Genomic DNA, 11,952 nt, shown 5'->3' with positions numbered 1-11,952 from the left:
GTTAGCAATGTTCATAATCACATAAATTATTTTTGTAAACGTCATCGTTTTCTGACGGCATATCATCACTCCGATGAAATATGACTAAAATCGGAAAAAATATAAATCAATTGAAACAGTAAATTAAAACCAATGATCCATTACCTTATTGGCAAGGGTGAGACCTCAAGATCCTAGTGGATCATTAGGGTTTATTTCATCATACCCATGTGGGCATTATCCTCATGATAGGATGAATGACCAAGATTTGTCTATGCATATATATGACCCATTTTTTTTTTTTGAAATTGTATGTGTGCCAAGATCTTACCCGTTGAAATGAAATGAGGATAGTGCCCACATAGGTAGGATCTCATTAACCGATCATTAGTGAGGGGTTTAGATAAATCATCACACTTATTATATAAAAAAAACATACAAATTACACTACCAAATTTCCGTTACTATGTACCAGAGAAACTTAAATTTTATGCATTTGGGGGGGATTACAATTCTGATAAAGAATTTTCATCCTCCAGACCCTCGTGTAAGTGGCCAGCTGAGTGGACATATATGGAAGTACACACTTAGTCTGTCGGCCTGTGAATGCATAAAAAAAATATATAAACACACTTTTTGAATTTTGACCACTTCTGTTTTTCCTAAAATATGCTTAATATATGTATGAATGTATGTATCTGTGTATATATGCATTGTATGTATATATAATATATCTTGGAGAATGACTGAGAGAGAGGAAGAGAGATTTCATACAATCTGTCAAATGGGGTCATATCATATATACAAAGTTTTGAAATAAGTGATTCGAATGTGAAATAGATTCTCTTAACTTTTCCTTGGAACACTATCCGCCATTGTTTTTTGTTTTTGTATGGCTTCTGAAGTTGCAAGATGTTAGGATGAAACCAACCCTCTTGTTCCCTTGCGCTTCGCATCATCGAACCGAGACAACAATCCACGAATACATACAAACACAACCTCGTCCGACTCGGGAAAAAACAAGCACACGCGTTCATTCATCAAGATTCTGCTCAAACTAATCATGCCTTTATCGAAATCCATCTTTCTCACGTTTGTTATTGTCGTTTTGCTGGTCGCGGCCTGTTTAATAAGTACTGTCGTTTCCACAAAGACCCTCGAGCCGAGAGGCTCCGGTGTCGGCAACGTCGCGCTGGTGAACAGGACTTTCCGGCCGGGGCAGGAGTTGGACAAGTTCAGGAGGATTAGGAGTTACCTTGAAAAGATCAATAAGCCTGCTGTCAAGACAATTAAGGTTTATTTCTTCTCTAGATAAAAATCCATCGTGTTCTTATTTCGTTTTCATTTCTTTTCTTTTTTTTTAAAAAAAAAATACGTTTTTCTTTTGTTTTTGCAAAATTTGTAGAGTCCCTATGGTGATGTAATAGACTGTGTTTTATCTCATCATCAACCAGCATTCGATCATCCTCAGCTTAAAGGACACAAACCTGCGGTACGTTGATTAGCTAATCTCCTCTATTTTCTTGTCAAGAACATTTATTGCGCATTTAATTGATGTTTCTTGAAATAAATGTAAAAAAAAAAAAGAACCATTTTCGTGATTCTTTAAAATAACCATCGAGATTAAAGAATTTCTGTTTCTTGAATTCGATTGCAGGAACCACCAAAAAGACCAAAGGGAAACAATTCATTCGACTCAACCACGGAGACATTTCACTCATGGATCGATACCGGTGAACTGTGCCCCGACGGAAGCATTCCCATCAGAAGAACAACAGAAGAAGATGTTTTGAGGGCCAGCTCAATCCGCAGATTCGGTAAAAAGCTCGGGAGGGGCGTTCGGAGAGACACGACAAGCAGTGGCCATGAAGTTAGTACATATTCATATTTATATCATCCAAAACGTGATCACCAGCTATAACTTTTTATAACAATACTCGTTTTTTTATAAACGGAGGAGTCAAAATCAAGTGTTTTAGGAAGAAAAAAAAATCAAACATCCAACTATATTTTATAAGTAAGTACTATATTTTATTTAACTTTCCAATTATATAATTAATACACAGCATGCAGTGGCATATGTGAATGGAGATCAATACTATGGAGCAAAGGCCAGTATTAACGTGTGGGCGCCAATCGTAACAGATGAGTACGAATTCAGCCTATCGCAACTTTGGGTCATTTCTGGCTCATTTGGCCACGATCTTAACACCATCGAAGCTGGTTGGCAGGTCTATACACACAAAAATTTATAACAGACAAGTTTTCGACCGCGAATATAGATTATCCAAGTAGTATATTTTCCTAATGGGATAGTTGATTAATATTCAGGTTAGCCCGGAATTATACGGAGACAATAATCCGAGGTTTTTCACTTACTGGACGGTGAGTTTCGACGACAACGTTTTTATTTATTTATTTATTTATTATTATTATTACGACTTGTCGAAAATCGACATATTGCTGATACAAAAGTTGGATAACAGACGGATGCATATCAAGCTACTGGATGTTACAACTTGCTATGCTCTGGCTTTGTACAAATCAACAACAAAATCGCGATCGGAGCGGCGATATCTCCGAGATCATCTTACGATGCTAAACAGTTCGATATAGGCATTATGATATGGAAGGTATATATATGCAAGTTTTTTTTATTAGTAAAATAATTACACTAGGACTAGATGATTCTTTTTTTATATATATGCTTAGTTTTTTCCAATGTTTCTAATATTATATTTGCAAGATTCTCTTCTTTGCATCAATGGCATGCGTTGATCCAGTACTATTATCTCATTGTTCTTGCAATTAAATATTGTTTCTTAGTTGACCCTCCACAAGTTCAAGAATCTTTGGTTACCATTCCTTATAAATTGTTTATATATTGTAATCAAAGTCCCCTTAAATGTTTTTATATGGATTTGCTAGCTAAATTTTAAAGTTTTTTTTTGGGTTTGAAATTAGATTAACTGTTATACCTCTTGTCTCATGTGATAAAAATAAAATATTTAAAATGAGTTTATAATGTGTTACAATGAACTTCTATAGCAATTTGAGTTATTTAATCATTTTCGTAAAGCGAAGACGAAGACGAAGTAGTTGCTATAGGGCCTACTGTACAGTCATGCAGACACGAGCCGGAGCTCGAGGCGTGACATTAACTCTTTTTTTAAGTAGCATGCGAGGTGTACACATAGACAAACCAATAAATGGATGGAAATTGGCTAAATTCTTTACTTGTTTAATGTTGTGTTAGATCTCATGAGGGACCATGAGAAACTATATACCAAAATGGACAAAATTTGTGTATCAAAATGGACTAAATTTGTACACATAGACAAACCAAGAAATTGGTGGAAATTGACTAAATTCTTTACTTGTTTAATGTTGTGTTATATCTGAGGGACCATGAGAAAATATATACCAAAATGGACTAAATTCATATACATGTGTAGGATCCGAAGCACGGGCACTGGTGGCTCGAGTTCGGCTCCGGCCTACTCGTCGGATATTGGCCATCGTTCTTGTTCTCCCACTTGCAAAACCATGCAGACATGGTTCAATTTGGGGGTGAGATAGTGAACTCGAGATCAACAGGGTACCACACATCGACCCAAATGGGGAGTGGGCACTTTGCGGATGAAGGGTTTGGGAAAGCATCTTATTTTAGGAACTTGCAAGTTGTTGATTGGGACAATAACTTGATCCCTTTCTCTAATCTCCATATCTTGGCTGATCATCCTGATTGCTATGACATCAAAGCTGGGAAAAATAGTGTTTGGGGAAATTATTTTTACTACGGAGGCCCCGGAAGGAACTCGAAGTGTCCGTAAAAGGGTAAAATAGGAAATTTCACGCGACGATAATCGGCGTAACTTCAAAAATTATTTGAAGTGGTCGCGACTACGTACATTGTATTGACCAAGGGCGAGATTGGAAGGACAAGTTGAGTACAAATTAGGAGCATATATAATCTCTTGAAATATAAATTTTCAAAATTTGTTTACTTTTTTTTAAAAAAATAAAATGTAAGTATCATGTATTTTCTTGGTAGGTAAGAAAGCAAAATCATGAGTTAGCATTAATTTTTGTTGTTTGGGTGGGGTGGGGGGTGGGGGGGGGGGGGGGGGTCTCTCCATGAATGGGTTAAATCTTGGACAATAGCTTTCCTACAAATATGTTTGGTGTACTCTCCTACCCCATGTAAATTTTCGAGTTAATTAACCAGAGGTTGTAAACTCTCTTACAATAATTATTATATGGATGTTCGATTTTTTTTGTAATTTCGGTCTTTTATGTTATCCAAATTGACTTTTAGTCATGTATATTTTATTATTTGTTGATTTAGATCGTTTATTTTTGTAATTTTAATCTTTTTTTACATTATGTTTTTATGTGTCGCATAATACATTAGTCTCGTACAAATGTTGTATCAATGATAAGTGGGAAAAAGATAATTAAACAAAGGAAACAACAATGGATCAATTTACAAACGATATGAAATTAATTCTGCCATTTCAAAAGATAATGATTATATTTATAAACTTGAAGTGAGAAAAACAAAGTGAAATAATAATTAATACCACGAGAAAAATTTACATATCTTAAAAAAAAAAAGAAATCGAAACGTAAAAGTTGCTAAAAATTGAGACGATCATAAATTCAATTCTCATGAATCAACTCATCATTATGAGGATATTCATATCCTACATAAACGACAAGTAAGTAGAGAACAACCAAACAGTTAAATGACTCTAAGCTTTGGTAAGTAGCAGGCAAAGCATCTTTCATAAAGTTGAACAATCACTTGCCCCTTATCTCCCACTTTCCTCTGGCTCTAAGGTTCTACAAAAATAACTCATTTGCTCTAAGAAGATAAGTTTTGTTCTTACTCTGAATCTCGTAGATAGAAATAATGTGCAGCAAAGAATAACAGTAAGTCGAGGTAAGGATATATAATTTGTCCGCAAGACGACAGTGCTTTATGTTTGCGGCAATCGTCTCTAAGATACAATGACTCAATTCAGAAAGTGCAGCACAATAAGTTTTGGATGGCAGCAAACAACAATATGTCTGAACTCTCAAGTTTCGGAAAAAAATGAATGCAGCAAAATGAGGATGCAAAAAATGTTATGAATGTTTGCAGATGACTATTTATAAAGTGAGTCTCATAAGCCAAGGAACACACCCTTCTGTCCAGAAAGACACCCTTTTGCCCGGGGGACACACCCTTCCGTGATAAGTCAAGGGACACACCCTTCTGTGGTAAGTCACAAGCGAGGGGACACACGGTTGCGCCAGAAGACATACAGTCACACGAGACGCGGTTCGGATTGGGGCTGGAGGGTACACACATTGGACTGTTTTGAAAATAAAATTTGTCCAAAAATCAATATAGTCAAAAGACCACGCCGCACCGCGTCGGGCCAGCCTGCCGCGCACGTGTTTCAACGAAACCCAGCCTATCACCATCTTCCCTTTTTCCAAAAACTTCTGGTGACCCTTGGGGCCCAAACTCTTAGCTCAAACTTAGAGTTAATAAAGTAGATTTTTCTTGACACATTTTCTAATACGAGACAAGACATATTTTCCCAATGTTCATTCACCACTCGTAGCTATCAAACAAGTTTTAGACACGTCTTTTTCCACCGAGTGCTATTAGCTCAAATAATTTCTATTCTTTATAGTTTTCGTTGTATCTACCCAAAACTCTTCAATCTTCTCTCAACAAGTTTATCCCACGGCCATAGGCCATTCATTTATTGCTTCTTACACAAAAGGAGTGTCGTTCCTTATCCAATAGCTAATTTTTGAAGTTGTTGTTTGATTGGAGTTGATCGTCTTCTCTTCTGAGAGTCATCACTTTTGTTCAATACGTACCAACAGTTGATTTTCGGTTGTCACACCATTTGTTGAATGGCTTCATCAAGACCTGATCAATCACTCAAAATCTTCTGCCTCAATTTTTTGGGCAATGTTTGGTTGGAGGGATTAGGTGGGTTTATAGTTTTTTAACCCACCTAATCCCATTTTTGGTAGGATTTTTATTTAAGCAAGTCAATTTCTCTTATTAATGATTAGGTTATATTAACTATTATAAAATAATCACTCCTCACATCCTAGGATTATTTATCACACCCTTAATCCATCATATTTTTTCAATTTCACCTTTCTCCTAAATTCAAACTCATCACCAGTTCTCTACACCGACCGCCCACCGCCCGCATTAGATAGTTTTAAATTATAAAATGCATTTTGGCATGGTTCTTATTATAATTTCATCATGACTCAGTCAACCCATTAATTAATTAATTAATTAACTAAATATTAGACGAAAACAAGTGTACTTCCCTAACCAAGAACATGACATTATACAAAAACTTGTGTGAGACACTCTCACGGGTAGTATTTTGTGAGACATATTTTTTATTGGGTCATCCATGAAAAGTATTACTTTTTATGCTAAGAATATTATTTTTTATTGTGAATATCAGTAATTTTGACCCGTCTCACAGATAAAGATTCGTGAGACCGTCTCACAAGAGACCTACTGATGATATTATCAACGAATAATTTAATGAAATTTACCAAATATTTAGTTATTTAAAATTTTCCACTCAAAAATAGCTTTGAAATTTCAGATTTGTACTTATGGAACGTGTGTGTGTGTTTCTCAGGCCCACGGACATGATTAAATAGCAATAATTGAATAATATTAGCTAGCTTGGTAAGAAGCTTCCACGCTAACCAAGGAGAATTATATTATTTTTCTCTGGTCAAATTTAAATAATTTTTCTCTGATAAAATTTAAAAAATTTAATTTTTTTATAAATATAGAATTAGTTGAAGATATTTTTAGTAGGATAAGAAGAATAATTATGAAATTAAATATTTTAGTATTCTCTGAGTTAGTTACTCTAAAGATCTCACACTTAATAATATAATATAGATAATTATTAACCAGTAAATAGGTTGCATTTGAATGAATATATTTGAAATTCATGGATTATATTTTTATTATTAATAATGAAACAATAGATGAAATTTTAAATCTATAACTTACTTATTTATACAAAGTATAATGTATTTCAATTCCCTCATTATTGGATGAACTTGAAATCCATCATAATTGTCGTGAAACACTATATAAATATGAAAGAATGAGTTTGAAATTTATGATCTTGTTTTTCTAAAAAAAACATTTAAATATATTTGAAATCTATAAATTTGAAATCCGTCAATATTCTTAAATCCAAACACACCCTTACAAAATCATTCTTTTCCCAACCAATCACTACAACTTATCAAAATGTTAATAAAATAACTATGAATTTATAACTTAACACATTGGCTTGCCAAAATTGATTTGTAAAATATTCTAAACTGTTTGGGAAAAAAATATCTGATTAAAATTTCGCGAAATTCCAAACATGCACTATCTAATATTTTTTCTTTCAAACGATGGGTGGTTTGTTAATGCTAGAACATTCCACAGCTCGAACCAAAACCGAAACTACAAGATCTCGAAAACCACTTCGGTTCCAAAGTAGGAATCGGAACTGTCGACTTACGGTTCGGTTTCAATTCCTAAAAATAAGAAACCAAAAATAGGACCATAATCGGAACTTTAAGGAACTATAACCGGAATCGTCGTTTTATACAAAATATTTAAATTAAAGTGATATTATTTTTTCTTTTCTTTTTTTTTAAAAAAGGGAATATACATATTTGGGCCTACTTATACAGCAGAGAAAACATTTATATTTTCAAGTAGACCAGACCAGCCCAGGATGGAGGCCTTTCCCCAATGGGCCGAAACTTATTTTTCGGCCCAGTTAAAAAGATTTTTATAAATTTAAAAAAAGGCAAAAATAAAATGGCGGGCTTCCCACTACGCTTCACTCCTTTCCTCTCCGTTCAAATCAAACCCTCAATTTCTAGCAAAATTGGCGATTTCACGCACAAGCTTAGATGCAGAGTGGAGGCAGAGTTGATGTTCGGAATAGAATGGCGGAATCCAGGCTGGTTTGCGAAAGGGAAATCGCTATTCAGCAGGGCAAGATCGATTCTTCCTATACCTCGTACAGGGATCTCCTCGATTCTGCTCTGTCCGAAGCTCAAAAAACCATTCAATTTCAAGGCATTTTCTTTTCTGAACTTTTTTTTGTTTTCACTGAACTAGGGACACTTAATTTTTTAGGCTTTGTTACTGTGTTTTAAGGAAGTAATGATTTGTTTGCCTTAGTCCGGGAATTTTGAGGTTTTGGGATTCTTGGTTCTGTCGAAGGGATTTAGTTTTTTGTTTTTAATTTTTGCAGAGAAGTTGGGAAACCTTAAAGGAGAGTTGAAAGAAGCTGAAGATGCTATGGTAAAAGCTCTATCTGGTAATTATATTTTCCTCTTTCTTTTCTTTCTTCTCACGTATGCAGCGAAATTTAAGTTTTTTTTTCTTCTTTTGGATGTTATAATTAGTGAACTGATTGTTGTATATGCGAAGCTGGTTGGGTTTCCTCTTTGTACAGAAGAGTCAAACAGGGATTGTGCTTTAAATTTTGCTGCAGTAGTTTTGCCTACTTCATATTTGTAACGAATCTTTGTTTGCTTATAAGAGTGATTACACTTTGTGGACCTGAATGGATTTTTGCTGATGGGAGTAATATTAGGGTACATGCTGTTTTATTTGGATATTGAGAGAATTGGAAATAACAGACTTACATATTTATTTTGTTTGAAACTCAATGGTTATTAACTTATCATTCACTTCTATTTAAATTCGATGATGCAATTGTTGACTTATATTAATAATTTTACTCGTTGAATTATGGATTATCTTTTCTCACTAAGTTTCTGTATTATAGGTGGCTTGGATCCATTGTGATTTCTTCTTAAAAAACAAAACTATGAAATAATATCTGGGATTCCCAATAACATAATCTACTGTTCAATACTGCTAAAAATTGTGGGTTATTATCTGAAATTGCTACTCCTAAATGTATCATTCCATTTGAAAAAACAAGACTGTAATGTTACTTTCATCCATGAGTGATACTGTATCTTTCATGTCAAGAAGCAATACCTTAAAAATGACTTGGTTGATTGCATATACATCATACATCAGGAAGATTCCTAAATTTTGGGAAACCAGCAGGCTACTTATGGAGAACATTTGCCTACTTAAATTTGACAAAATTAAATTTCTCAACCAATTTTCTTGAGGAAAACTGCCTAATTTGGTTTTTAAGCTTTCCTTTCTGCATGATAAAGTGTTCCATTTCTCTCTCTTTTCATTTTGCTAGGTTTCTTTGATGCTCAACCTGTAGTTAATTTTTTTTAAAAAAAGTGGGCTTTTGCACTGGTGCACTCTTAAATTTTATATTTGTTCGAAAATTTTGATATTTGTAGCAAAGACTAGAAAAGAGGCAAAGAGGATGGCATTGATGGAGTCTATATCTGTTGAGAATGCTAGGATTGAAGAATTAAATAAAATTGTGGATGATCAAAAGTCAAGGAAAGATGAATATGCTGCTATAGTAGCTCGACAGTCAGAAGGTAGATGATTTCTTAAATGTGTTGGCTGCAATTATTCACTTTATGGAGTATCGATGCCATCATGTTATATGACAGTTTACATAATAAAATATTTTCTATGGTGCGAATCCAGAGAGAATATAAGTTAAATGACAGAGACTAAAGATGGAAAACACATTAAAAAATATTGATATACTTAATTATGCATCTTTTAGTCATCTATGGCTACCAAGATTTTTGTGTGTAGCCTTGCTAAGGAAGTGTAAAAAGCTCTAGCTTGTCAAAATGTTTTGCGCAATACTTTTACGTTTTAATATTCCATATAGAGGCATTCAATACCCAAGGCATATAAATACAAGTTGGTCGAATATTAGGCACCAAAGGGCATCAAAGACCAACTTAATAAATGTTTGAATTTCGCTCTCCGAGAAGCTTATAACTTTGACCTCACGACTTCAATATCATATTGAAACAACTCGTCCCAAGAGTTCGAGTTTGTGAGAGGCTTTATAGTAACTTTATACATTAACAAATCAGTTTTGGTTGATAATGAAACTTCTCTTGTGAAGTGTAAAAATGACAATTTCTCTAATTAATATTTCAACATTATGAAAAAATAAAAATAAAAAGTAAGGATGCTTTGACCTTTTGTTCCTGTTTTCAATCACGCAACCATGTTACTTGATTCCTGATTTAACCTAAATATTTTTTATAAAGAGCAGGAAAGTGTATTATTATTGTTTGTTTGTTTTTGTGGATATTTTCTTTGCATTCAATCTCATTTTATCTTCATTATAAGTATTTCATATTATTTTGTCAATTTGTAAATTAGTTTAAACTCAATTTACAAATATCTGTATTTCGTGGAAATTCTTTTATTGTTATCTATCTACATTGAAAAGCTTTAGGTATCCATGTCGTTTTGTTTTCAAGTATTAGTATTCATGTTTGATCTTCCCGATTGTCTTTCTTAATTTGTTTGATTGGAGGAAAGCTTTGACTGCATACAAGGAGAAGTTAAATCAGAACTCTGAACATAGAGACCAAATTGAAGGTGCCATTTCATGGTATAACAAAATACTTGGCTTCCGTATTGAATGTGGTCGTGGTGGGTGTCTCTTATTGCTGAGTCTGTTTGTGTTTCATCTTACCAAAACAAGTGTTTCTAAGTATTCTATTCTAATTATAGGCGTCAAATTCGTCTTTACAAACATCAACCCTGAGAACCCCAACGAAGAGTACTCCTTTGTTGTTCGCCATGAAAACGAGAGATATACTAGTAAGTGACTCTCAACTGGTTGATTTAGTTCTCCGTTGAACAAAATCTAATCATTTTTCCTTTCTGTATCCCTATCTCCAGTGCTTGACTGCGATCCACCCCTGACTGACACAAAAGAGCTAGTTAGCGAATTAAATAACAGCAACGGGCTGTTTAAATTTGTCAGAACCATGAGGGTGAAGTTCCAAGAAGCTGCAGCTCGTGGTATGGCATTCTATCTTACATGTCTTCCGTCCCACCTTGAAAAATGTAAAAAACTTGTGCAACAACAGTGCACACTAGACTATCAAAAGCTTCTAGTTTGGCCGTTCATTGATTTCGCCCAGTCATGTTTCTAAGAATACGTATAAATTGCCATCCAGGAATTTCTGTCGGAGCATCAATTGATCAAGACTCTACAACAGTTTCCATCTCTGCCCCCATGGCTTCAGATTCTACTTATCAGAGTCATAAATCACCAGTAAAGAGAAAGGGGCTCCACTCTGGTGAATATGCCAGGAATTCAAGAGAAGTTGGGACAGGACAAACGATTCTATCTCCAGGATCTTCTTCTACTATTCGCCGTTCCTCCCGTTTGAAGGTGTAACTTAACTGATCATAGAATAGGCTAGGCATTTGGGTTGGGTAATTTGGCTCCTAAATCAACACTATCGATCGGGTACCCAAAACACCCGATCCATGCCACCCAAACATAGAATTGCCTTCAAACTATGGTGATGTTTCTTTCTTTTTCCTTAACTGGAAGTGTTGAATCTTTGCAGGGTAAAAAGTGAAGATGACTTCAACCGCATTCAAACACCTCGTCGGTTTACTGTTGCTCTCAGCAAAGTTCTCCTTTGTGTGCTATATAGCTCATGTAGTATGTATTTAGTTTGTGTTCAAGGACACCATTAGCTTTTAACATATTGATCTAAATCTTATGTTCTTTTATTTAACTGTAATCGATCTTCGTCGTATGTAGAGAATGTGTTGATTGATTACTGGAGTGCGTATTCGCTACTGTCTTCCATGCCTTTGATTTCAGTATTTGCTTGCATATTTTCTCAATAAGTTGCAATCTGCAGGGCTTTGTGTATGATGATCAACACATGGGATGGACCCTCAAAACAATATGAGAGGAATAAGAGAGGAAGATAGTCTCATATGCAACCTATTGTGTCTCTTTA

At 34.6% G+C, this 11,952-nt stretch overlaps 2 protein-coding genes across 2 annotated transcripts; both read left to right on the top strand.

Annotated features, from left to right (window-relative positions):
- Positions 1-723: 723 nt before the first annotated feature.
- Positions 724-4,030, top strand: LOC142521011 (protein neprosin-like). The gene is made up of 7 exons (XM_075624192.1): positions 724-1,273; positions 1,385-1,471; positions 1,637-1,849; positions 2,046-2,210; positions 2,311-2,364; positions 2,466-2,612; positions 3,435-4,030. The coding sequence occupies exons 1-7, from the start codon at positions 1,043-1,045 to the stop codon at positions 3,810-3,812; spliced, it is 1,275 nt and encodes a 424-aa protein (XP_075480307.1). The 5' UTR covers positions 724-1,042; the 3' UTR covers positions 3,813-4,030.
- A 3,830-nt stretch (positions 4,031-7,860) lies between these two features.
- LOC142521360 (kinetochore protein SPC25 homolog) lies at positions 7,861-11,799 on the top strand. The gene is made up of 8 exons (XM_075624567.1): positions 7,861-8,119; positions 8,298-8,363; positions 9,382-9,528; positions 10,502-10,615; positions 10,697-10,786; positions 10,868-10,990; positions 11,149-11,366; positions 11,548-11,799. Exons 1-8 carry the CDS (start codon positions 7,951-7,953, stop codon positions 11,557-11,559), a joined length of 939 nt encoding a protein of 312 aa, XP_075480682.1. The 5' UTR covers positions 7,861-7,950; the 3' UTR covers positions 11,560-11,799.
- The last annotated feature ends 153 nt before the right edge of the window (positions 11,800-11,952 follow it).

Source organism: Primulina tabacum, chromosome 12 (assembly GCF_025594145.1).
Source record: "Primulina tabacum isolate GXHZ01 chromosome 12, ASM2559414v2, whole genome shotgun sequence".
NCBI classification, from domain to species: domain Eukaryota; kingdom Viridiplantae; phylum Streptophyta; class Magnoliopsida; order Lamiales; family Gesneriaceae; genus Primulina; species Primulina tabacum.
The sequence above is the reverse complement of the archived record's forward strand: the minus strand, read 5'-3'. Positions and strand labels throughout refer to the sequence as shown.

Bases quoted from the DNA above. Each gene is read 5' to 3' on its own strand.
- LOC142521011 (XM_075624192.1), top strand. From the start codon at position 1,043: ATGCCTTTATCGAAATCCATCTTTCTCACGTTTGTTATTGTCGTTTTG. The intron at 1,274-1,384 runs GTTTATTTCTTC...CAAAATTTGTAG, and splicing joins CTGCTGTCAAGACAATTAAG to AGTCCCTATGGTGATGTAAT. The intron at 2,211-2,310 runs GTCTATACACAC...ATTAATATTCAG, and splicing joins CCATCGAAGCTGGTTGGCAG to GTTAGCCCGGAATTATACGG.
- LOC142521360 (XM_075624567.1), top strand. From the start codon at position 7,951: ATGCAGAGTGGAGGCAGAGTTGATGTTCGGAATAGAATGGCGGAATCC. The intron at 8,364-9,381 runs GTAATTATATTT...TGATATTTGTAG, and splicing joins TATGGTAAAAGCTCTATCTG to CAAAGACTAGAAAAGAGGCA. The intron at 10,787-10,867 runs GTAAGTGACTCT...CCCTATCTCCAG, and splicing joins TGAAAACGAGAGATATACTA to TGCTTGACTGCGATCCACCC.